The sequence below is a fragment of the Parasteatoda tepidariorum genome, chromosome 10 (genome assembly GCF_982258835.1).
Source record: "Parasteatoda tepidariorum strain Cologne lab strain chromosome 10, Ptep-v5.0, whole genome shotgun sequence".
Classification (NCBI taxonomy): domain Eukaryota; kingdom Metazoa; phylum Arthropoda; class Arachnida; order Araneae; family Theridiidae; genus Parasteatoda; species Parasteatoda tepidariorum.
In genome coordinates this window covers 57,608,214-57,619,903 of record NC_141764.1, presented here as the reverse complement: position 1 = coordinate 57,619,903, position 11,690 = coordinate 57,608,214, and the positions used below count along the sequence as shown (strand labels likewise).

Sequence of the window (11,690 nt, the reverse complement as noted above, 5' to 3'; positions counted from 1 at the left end):
AACGAAGCCGATTAAACGAAATATATTTGTTTATTATTTGCTGTTAAAAAGCATTGAATTTCTCAGTACTATTTTGAACAAGTTTTAAAAGTATGACTGCTTAATATAACTTTTTTTTTTAAATTCATAGCATAGTATTAATTTGACGCCAATGTTTTATATTTATATCAACAATTTACACTTGATAAACATTAAACAGGCCGCATAACACAAATATCTATTTAAATTGAAGTTTTGGATTGAAGGAGATGCCACTATCCAATCATGATAAAAAGAGTAGAATTTGAAAATTAAAGAACATTGACGTGCAATAAGAATATAAACGATGAAAATGATATATCTTCATGTGATAACATTAGCCATCGTTGCCGAATTAGGTAAGCAATTCTTTTTCTTTCATTTTTGTTTTCCAAACAAATGAACTGAAATTTTCAGTAAAACCTTTCATTTCCCAGTTCTTTGTTGCACAAAAGGTGATCCTTATAGACCAACCTTAATATAGACCATGAAAATTTGCATCGAGATCCCAACCGCCTGTATGCTTTTTTGCTCACAAATAGAGGTCACGCACTAATATTTAAAGGAGAAAAAATTAAAACTCTAGAGAAATCTGGCAAATCCCATTTAAGGAAAATTGTTGGGCGGAACATCAAAATTAATTTAAATTTTGGTTCAAAATTGAAAAAGTATTTCTAATAATCGTCTTTTGACTCCTCTCCGTTTCTTTCCGCAATCAAGCAGGTTTTAATGTTTCTGACATTCACTTTTCCTCGACTGCGATTTGTAAGTTAGAGATAATGAATATGTTTTTTCCTGCCAAAAACAATAATATGTGTTCCTATAAATTTATTGGAAAATATGCACTTGAGTGTTTGATGGGTTATGAATAAGGTTGATAATTAGTGCTTTATGATGTTGAATGATAAAAAAAAGAAAGATAATTATAAAATGAAAGATTTAACCTCTGGTTAGTTGTTATCATTAAATGGTTTCAATTAAACAGTTTATTTATTATATTTACGTGTTATTCGTTAAATTGTTTCAGCAGTTTCAATAGTTTTTAAAGTTACTTTCAAAGTAAGGACAAGTATACTTGGTAATATTTAATAACTCTTAGATGATATTACTCATTTTTAATATTACTCTGCTACAACTGTGTCTCATTAAATAATTACAAATCTGAAAGTATATACATATTATAATTGAAAACATAATGTGGTTTAAAAATTTTATATGAACAATAATATAGAATATCGTAAACTGTTAGTTCCATGTGTTCCGTCAAGGATCTCAATAAAATGGATCTAAGACTTATTACCAATTTTTTTAAAGTTAAATAATGTGATATTAGATTTGGTTTTAGTCTCATTTTCGTATTAATTATGTTTTGAGAGCCTGCATGACACATTTATAACAAAATCAAAATTATTTTGTTGAAAAAAGTAGAAGATTTGTGGAGATAGTAGTTATCGACAATGTCAACCTTCATGTATGAAAAGGTACCCCATCATAGAATCGAGTTAACGCGTCTTATATACTAGTAAATTGGAATTGTATTTCTGTAGTGGTGGACACACTACAGTACTCCCCCACCAGAATTATAGCTGCGATAGAATTCGATGAACAGATACCACTAGTTGATTCATTGCTGTTTTGTGAGAAGCAGGGAGAGCTGTATTAAGTTCACTGTCGTTGTTGCTCCTGTGTTGCTATTAGCAGTCGAGTGTATGCAAGCCGACGTGTGATCAAGACTGAGAAGCAACAGCGCGAGGAGGTGGATAATGTCGCAGTCACAAGTAGCAAGTCAACTGTTCAATGTGGACCATCCATCGAAGTAGGTGTGTTCATATCGAAGTAGGCGTTACTGTCAAGGTAGGCGTGTTCATATCGAAGAGGGAATTTCCGTCAAGGTAGGCGTGTTCATATCACGTCCGAAGGTCACCAATGTGGTGATAGTAGTTATCGACAATGTCAACCTTCATGTATGAAAAGGTACCCCATCATAGAATCGAGTTAACGAGTCTTATATACTAGGAAATTGAAATGGTATTTTCGTTGTGGTAGACACACTACAGATTCATTAGGATTCCATTCCCTCTAAGAGATTTTTAAAATACGAGTAATAATTATTCCTACTGAATAATCCACTAAAGAAATAATTAATCCTACTATTCTACATGTTTAATGTAGATAACTACGACATGAAGCAGAACGATAGAATGTAGTTGAATAAGCAGCCTTTTTTAATTATAAAATGCAAACATAGCAATTTGTTAGTTCTAATGCAACAGTCTGATTATGTGCAACACTCAGAGTGGGAATGACAGTAAAAGCATTAAAGAAAAACTTCTTTAAATGGTATACGTGCTTTTCTCACAAATTTATGGCTTAAAATATGAAAGTTATTAATAATAAGGCAGTTTCAAATAAGAATGGTTATGAGCTTTCATGATGTTTACTTAAACTCGTTCAAGAAAGTTTATTTCTGTCTTTAGGATGCTTTCAGTGAAGAACTGTGAGTTGAAAATGCTTTCACCAAATTGTTTCAAACATGTTATAATGGATGGTTAGACATTTAACTGTGTCTTTGAAAGAGTCTGGTCACCAGCATGTGACTTGCGAGAGGCGTAGGAATCAAGTCTTTCAGCTCTATTCTCTCCTTTTTAAGAAAGCAGGTCCTTCTGATTTCTCTTAAACTGACGGTAACGCGCCTGTATTATAACGCGCTGGCCTTATAAGGGCCAACATTTTTGGAAAGTGAAAGTAATCACTAGAGACTAATCACCTTTACTTTTTTAAAATATTAAATGCAGTTAAAAATATCGAATACGATATACAGTGCAAATATCTAGATTGGCCAACCAGTCCAGGATTGGTCAGTTCTGAAAATTAAAAAAAAGGATAAATGTATTTAAGGTACTTTAGGGAGGGTGTAAGCAACTCTCAGTTTCCCTCTAATGACAATCCAGGACCTAAAACACGATTGCTAAGAGAGTGTGGCCAATTACCACAGGACCTTTAAAAATGCTCTATTTCCAACATGAAACCATGATGTAAAGTTTGCATATCTGTAAGAGGGGCAAAAAATTCTCGTTAATTCTTTCTTTTTTATTCGATTTTGTAACCAGTGTCTTAAACCATCCGACTCGATTGAGTTTTACTTACTATCAGTTGTGAGTATTATAACCAATGAATACTACTTGATTAAAAACTCAATTCAATTCAAAAATATATAAATAGAAAATGACAGTCGACATTTTGCAAGCACTTCAAAAGTATGTACCAATTTTTAAGACTTGACAGACATGAATAAGAAGGAACAAAAGTGATATGAAATAAAAAAAACGTACAGTTGTCAAGGAAAAATGGAAAAATAAATTAGAGAAAGTTCTTAAGCACACGAATACGGATTTGGTTAAAATCAAAGTTCTAATTGGGTTAATACTCTGAACATAAGCAAACACCAGAAAAGACAGAAGTCTGGTAACCAATTACCCGGAAGGACAAAAGTCTTGACTAAATAGTAAAAATGTCATCCGGACAGACACGAGAAACCAGGGATTACTGATAGAAGTTTGGTAAAAGCATACAGCAAGCAAATAACCGAGACCAGAAAGATGGCTGCAAATGAGCCCGTGATCTGATTGTTTCTTGATTAGAACTCAAACAAACTATCATAAACATATATATTACAAAATAAAAAAACCTAACACCAGTAAAATTAATTTTTTCATGAACAACATAAAATGGAGCATTTTGTCTAGTTAATAATTTTTTTTTATTTGATGCTAAAGACTTAAAATTTCCAGAAAATTTAGTTGCCCAAGTTATTATTTAAAAAATAATGATTTTGAGAAAATAAATTTGAGCAAATTCATATTATTTTTAAAAAAAGAAAAATGCCAGAATATATTCTGAATTAACTAAAAGTTTTTCGAAGCAAGAAAATGAACTTCGTCAATTTTTTTCTCTCTTCTACAACCTATTTCCCTACAACCAATTTATATGCCATATTTAAACATCGAAATAGTATTTTGTCTGGTATTAAAATTATTTCAATTGAATATATTTACAAGCGTTATTAACAAGAAATTTTCTCGCGTTAATCAAAATAAATTTGTATGAATTTTTATTAAAATTTATCATTTAAAAATTATAGAAGTCCTAGTACTTCTTTTAAAAAAAGACACGCAATGAAAGATATAAAGAAGAAATAAACAAATTGGCTGTTAAAAATTGCATCAAATACTGGGTAAGTCAAATTTATAGGTGCGCAACACAAAGTATGACAAATGTATTTATTCAAAATGTATATACATAAAGATGCTATACATTGAGGTTATATGGTGGCTATACAAGTTTTGAATGTATACCTCGCAATTATTCGAATTGGGCTCTTTTTGTTACTATAATGCCAGAATTGGCATTACATACTTATTTCCTACCTTTTAAATTATCTTTAATACTTAAGCTTATTTTATTGATCGAATTATGTATTTCAAATCGAATTATGTATTTCAAATCGAATTATGTATTTAGAGTTAATCTTTTAAAGCCAACATAAAATAATTAATTTTTTTATCGATCAATGCAACGGATACTTTTTATTTCATTACTAATGCAGACTCATTAATTCACTGCCGTGACTAATCGAAAACAAAAGACTATTTATAACTTTTGATTCTTAAATTTCTAACGGCAAATATGTTTCAGTTGCATGGTTGTAATAATTTCCATAAGTTTGTTGGCGACTCGTGATCGCCAAGGTACTTTTGAACCCCATATTGATTATGCGGGGTTAGCTATGTTTTGGCTATGTTATATTTTAATAAATCACCAACTTTGGATATCCTACCCATGCTTCTCGTGTGTACGCTGGGATCGATTACATTCACTTTCAATTTCAAATTTGAGGCTACTAGTAGTGCCCTTCGGGCACACCAGTCCCTGCCGTCCTAGCCGTTTAAATATAATTTAATTTTAATAATTTTGCTAACTTGAACTCTCTAGAGAGAGTGTATGATTTGATCCCTTTAAGGGAATTCTTTTCCTTGTGATTTATATATTGTACATGGCCATTGTTAAATTATTCATCAAACCAATTCTTGCTTAATAAATCAAATTTTTACTTCAAAAAAACATAAAAACAGAAAGAAAAAAAAAGAAGAAAAAAGAAAAAAAAGGAGAGATAAGAATAAATATTTTATGTTCGCTTAAAAAGATTAGCACTTTGATTTATTTTAAATATATAATTCGATTAATAAAATAAGCTTAAATATTAAAGATATTTTAAAGGTAGGAAATAAATATGTAATGCCAATTGTGGCATCACAGTTACATAGCATACATCAAGTCTCAAGTTGCTATCGATGATCGCGATATCAGCTGTGACAAAAGGTTTCAAAGCAACCATGTTTTTGAATGTGGAAGCACAAGCAAGCGATTTTCTACGAACCTCATCGCAAAAAATCGCATGGGGTGAGATTTGGGGATCGTGCTGGCTACAAGGCAAGAGTGCATTGTCTGTGGTTGATTTGCGACCCATTCACATTTGTATTAAAGTGTTATAGTGTAAAAGGTATTTTTCTGTTTGTTTTGCTTTTGCAGAAAGTAATTGGACAGCGATTGTTCACAACTTCCTTAAATTATCGTTGCATGCATGCACATTTTAGCACAGTGGATATTTATAATTTTGAGTAATAAACATATTTGTTGCATATTGCGTAGCACTTCTATGAAATTAGGATTTTATTTGGACTTATCCTGTATTATAATTATTTACCCTGTATTATAATATGCATTGTTCTCTCAATAAACTTATTTCTTCTAATTCATTAATTATTGATATCATAAATTACAAATACATGACTGAATATTTTCGCCGATGTCGAAAATAATTCATTGTCTCTTCAAAATAAAATAGGTAGCAGTTATTTAGCGAAACAATGGCTGTGGGTGTGGTGACATTTGAGATATGGCAATGCGCGATAAGATGTTGACCGCACCCTTAACAGATAGTTGATAATCTTCTATCACAGTTTACTAAAAATGAATTATCTATGTGTGTGTGGAAATGTAATAATATGACGAGTTGATGGAATCAAACTTTCTCAGTTTAAATTTCCGTTATAATACTACAACTGATATTTTGTTAAAATGTCATTGTAAGTTAATATTTCACATGCTTATCTTAGTTTGCATAAACTAATTAGCATTTGTAGCGATAACTGTATTTAAATATTATTCCAATCGAATACTCACATGATGATTACAACAAATGATATAACAAAATACCCAAATTTTGTTAAAACACGAACCTTGATATTTTGCAAAGATATAATCAATATTTAAGAATTACATTTTATATTTTGAATATGGAAGTTAGTTTTAATTTGTAATTATTGATGTGCATTTGCCGTATTCGATTCAAATTCTTAAGTCAATAGTCAAATTCTTAGGTTTAAATTTATTTGTAATAATAAAACAGATTTTCTTTCAGGTATCGGGACTTTCAGGATTACCTTAGAGAATAATAATTTTCCTTTTAATTACTATAGTTATGATGTCTTAATTCAAAATATTTTAAACACTTTCCAATAGTTTGGCCGATATTGAAGCCTGGATAAATAGGCCTATGAGGTGAAATTTAGGATTTATTTTCCAAAGCAGATGACAACACTTAAAAAAAAAATTTGCTCATTGAATATCTTTTTGTTTTATTTTTCAAGATTTTCAAATAGGGGTCAGCACTTGATTTATTTATAATATATTCTTACTGATTTGGCAATTTATATTAGATTTTGATTTGGTTATTCTAACTGTAACTATTTTTATCTATTAGTGGGAGTTTCATTTTCAAGTCTTACTATGTGTAATTTTAAATTGTGTTTGCTGGTTCATTATTTTTCTGTGCTTTTCAACTCTTGCAATGATTTTCTCTTATTTGCCTATCCATTATGGGGCCTCGGGTCACTGTCAGTTTTGGTTTTTCCACTGACAACAGAAAGACTCCTGTGTGTTAGCAGGCAGTGTGACCCCTGATGAAGTGCTGCCCTGCCAACAGATATCTTTTATTTTACTGCTTTTTATTGCTTTTTCCTGCTTTAATTTTTTTAATATCTTAATTATAATGAAGAAAATTTGGTTTTAGCTGCCTTAGGCACTTTTCAATTTTGATTTAATGTTTTAATTGTTAATTCACATATTTGTCTTCTGCTGTATTTGTAAAATTAGATTCATTTTCTGATTAGATTTGTTATATTCGATTTGACACCTTTATCCCTCCTCTTGGATTCTCTTTTAATCATTGTATAAAATGATATACCTACAGAAATCTGAGCGTTAATGTTGGTTCGTAATAAATTTACAAATATTAACGATAGATTGTATTAAAATTACAATTAACATTAATCTGTTCCAAATTTAGTGATGATAACAGTCGTTTTCAACACTGTTATTTATTCTGTCTCAACAATACTGTTAATTATTCTGTTATTTCAATACTGTTTATACAAGCCTGTTATTCATTATGTCTATGCTTTTATGCTCTTTCTTTGTGTGGATGATCAATACAATAATATTTAAATTCTTAACAAAGAGAAATACGAATTAAAAATGAAACAAAACTGTTCGAAACAAAAGATACAAAAAATGTTTCAGAACGGAGACTTTTAATTTACAAATAACACTAAAGTATGCTTTTTTTAGAAAATTTTTATAAAAATATAATTTGAAAATTATTATCAAAATGCAACTTACTTCTGTATGTATCAAATATGAAATTTAAAATACGCTGCTTAAATGCTTTAAATACTATTTTTAATGGTCTCTGACTTGATAACTTTTCTATTTTTAAGCAATTTGGTCAAAAAGTTTACTCCCCACTGTACAAATTTTGGTAAAATTTTTTTTTTTATTATGATTTGATTAATCCTGATATTTGCAAAACTTTTGCGATATAATCCTATTACTAATAAAATAAACACAATAAAATAATGTTCCTAACAGCAAAATAAACTATGTAAATTTAACATATATTCAAGTAAATTTGATAAAAACAGTAATAATTATCAATTGGTTATTATTTTCATATGTATCCGACGAAAAGTATTACATTATTGCTTTTCTGCGTTTAGTTTTTTATAAGGTTTTTTCCAGGAGCTACTTTAAATTTGATTCAAATTCTAAAAAAAAAAAAAAACTGTCAAAACAAAGGAATTTTTAATACATTGATATTATAAAAATCATTTAAATAATAGGATTCTTTTCAATGAATCACAGTATTGCTTTTCCTTAAAATGTATAATAGAATTGCATAGTAACTAAAGATTAAATTATTTTAAAGATAAAAGCAAGTGTGTTTAAAATATTAGATTTTGTAAGTATTTGTTTCAGAATAATAATACTTTAAATAGTAAGCAGGTTAAATTTCGGGAAATAGTTTTTTTTGTGCCTTTCTATATTATAGAGAGAATTCTCCAGAGAATTTTCCAAAAATTAGTATTCATTTGCTGGCTACATAAAATGGAGCTCAATTTTACCATATTTTGGTATTCTTACCAGCTCAAAATATCATTAGAGGATTGCACTATAAGCAGGTGCTTTGAAGAAATAAAACCCCTATTTTCATTCTTTCTTTTTTTTCCTTTTATAAAAATAAAGGAAGATTACACCATTATTAGCCATTTCTTAAACACTGAAATGCAGGCAAGATGTAGCTATTTACCGTAACAAACCTATTTAAAGTATTGAGTTATTTTATATATATATATATATATATATATATATATATATATATATATATATATATATATATATATATATATATATATATATATTTCTTCTAATTACAAATAAAATGAAACAAAGTTTTCTCTTATTTCACAAAGTTGTTTACTTTTCTTATTGAAACCCTTGATTAAGACGCCGCTTCCTAAAACATTCTTAAATTTATTTCCATTAAGGATACTTCTTTCGCTTTGATGCCAAAACTAAGCGTTGGTAGTTAGATAAAAGCTAATAAAATTTTCTGAAGATCAGAGAATGCTTTTAAGTCTTAAAAAGAGCGCATTTTTTCTCGATGAGATGAAAAGTGATATCGTTAAAGGGGACTAATAAATTATTCTTTACAACAAAACCTGGACTCGCCAATTCAACGAATTACTCTCAGATTTGTATTATTTTGTTTAAAGTGGAAATTTTGAAAAAGAAAAACTAGGTGATGATTAAAAGAAAGTCATTTAAAAGTATAAAGTTTAACTACAAAAAAAAATCTGTTATAATGCGAAACATTCGTGTCAACAAAATTGTCAGAGATTTCACATATACTACGGAAAGAGCACGTAATCAAAAATTTCTTGTAACAAAACACTACAGGAAGTTTCTGTAATCATCAGACATTTCCCGCAGGTCAGGCACAGTAAGTACTGTAAAGAAATTTGACTTGAAAGTAGCTGTTTACCCTCTGGTTCACATAGTAAAACAGATTTCAAGTTTTTATTAAGTATTCCATTTCTTGCGTGACTTTCAGCAAATTTTGAACTATCGAAAACAATCACGTTTGAAAAAATTTTCATACAATTGTTAGTTTCTTCCATCGCTAAGTTCAGAGTTTTCAAAGCGAGATTCGAAGCCGAGACCTTCCTAGTATTAGACCAACTCCTTGACTTCCATGCAAGCCGATTTTCATTAGTTTCAATGTATTAAATTATTTGTTGCAGAAGCTTTTTTTTTCCACATGTGCAAAGTTAAAAAAAAGGAAACCAACAGATACAATCTGCATCAATGGCTACGGATTTTAATTGTTAACAGAAAAAAATGCCCCTTTTGACAGATTACAATGTAGTTTAACTGTGAATTTCTGCAGTTTTATTTTATTGATACACCATTAGAATTCTCATTCCGAAATAATAGTAAAATAACCAGCAGCAGTATACTCATCCAATTAACCGGAAAGTTTACAGCAAATAACATATTTTATCATTACGGCATTAAAACCGTTTGCATCTAGTATGATTAAAAAAGGAATGAACTGAAAACTATACTGTTTTCAACCATTTTACAATTAACACAGTTCCAAAAACATGTAAAAGTATTTTAACTGGACCCTGGAGATAGTTCAGCAGCTTTAATGTGAATTACTAGCATCTGTGCACGAAGGAGAACATCGTATTCCAATAGCAAAGGGTCAAAAATAGGGGAGTGCAGGACACTGGATACGCTTCCTTTGTTTAAGTGAATGGAGGAAATATTGTGCTGTCAACGCTAGGACTCGAACTCCCGTTCTGTCGCTAATGAGATTGGCAGATCAGCCCTTGATTGACAGATTGACCGATCAGCATGGATCTCTTTATCAAACCATGTCAAACCATCAAATACTCAAAAAACAACCATCAGCCATATTACTAGCTTCACATCAAGTTGCATAGAACATTTAACATGGGAAAGAAAACCAGCCATGTCCTGCACGTCCAACTGTCAACCTGGTGACAAGACCAACGTCATTGCTGCCTTATAAGCTACTCCACAGAAAAGAAAAAAGAACCAAAGAAGATGTAACACGTGATCATGATGACCAGGGATCCAATCTATAGTTGATAAGTAGCACTCAGAGAATTTTTGATATCTTCGCTACAAAGTGCCGATACTCAATCATACTAAAACAGATAAGTCTCCTAAGGCACTGAGGCCCAAAGGCCAGCATTTCGAGCAGGACCTGATGCAAAATGAAGAGGTATATCGGGGTTCCAAGCCATGAGATATTCTCCTTCACGCGGCCTTTTCGAACATGCCTTGTTCTGTGAATTTTTTACATCAATTTACTCTACCCTTAAAATTTTGCCAGGCTATTTTTAATCAGCGTCTGTACACAAAGAAAAACATTCTCCTGCATTCAAAATCCTTAATTATACCCATTTCCATTTTTCAACAAACTTTTTTCAACTATAAATGATTATTTAATGTCTTCAGTCATTTAACGACCAATAACTGTTATAAAATTTCCGTTTTCAGTGTTGGAAGCATATTTGGACGTGTCCCAGTTTTTAAACTGAGAAATCGAAATTTCAGTTTGCTTTGCAGTCCCTCTCAGCGAAATAATCTCATTTTAACCACCAAGTTTGGTGCAATTTGTTGTTTCGTTTCATTCTCAAATATTGACTCTCGCTCGCCGTTAATATTACTTTATAAGTTCATGAAGAGTTTTAGTTTTAAAAAAAAAGTTAAATATATTTATTTGTTTTATATTCAATGCCTCAAGATTCTTTAAGTTTACTAAAATGAATATTTCACTGAGAGAGATAAAAAATAATTACGTATATTTAAATACTTGATGCATTTTTTAAAAGAAATTTATAACTTTAGTATACGAGATTTGTTAAAGCTAATAAAATAGTAACATTTTAAGAAGAGTTTAATTTTAATTTTACTGTACTTTTAAATTTTACTGTAGACAGTGTTTTGAAAAATTGCACTATTGTGTCATTAATTTTATTTACGTCAATTTACTTGTAGATTATAAATTATTAAGATTCAAGCCTGCCGGTATAAATATTAAGATTCTTAAAATTTTAAATATCTAGTGATGTAAAAATGGGAATTTAAATATCTTATAATGTGTTTTCGTAGATAATGTGGAAAACGTTTTATTAAACGTTTACCGCATTACGAAAAAACCTTATTATAAAATTTTT

The 11,690-nt window shown here is 30.0% G+C and overlaps 1 protein-coding gene across 1 annotated transcript in view; it reads left to right on the top strand.

Moving 5' to 3' along the window:
- The first annotated feature begins 200 nt into the window (after positions 1 to 200).
- LOC107452961 (cell adhesion molecule Dscam1) overlaps positions 201 to 11,690 on the top strand; it is a 92,958-nt gene continuing 81,468 nt past the window's right edge. Inside the window, exon 1 of the mRNA XM_043045027.3 lies at positions 201 to 377. Coding sequence (XP_042900961.2) covers positions 326 to 377 — 52 coding nt within the window. The 5' untranslated portion in view covers positions 201 to 325. The remainder of the gene's footprint in view (positions 378 to 11,690) is intronic.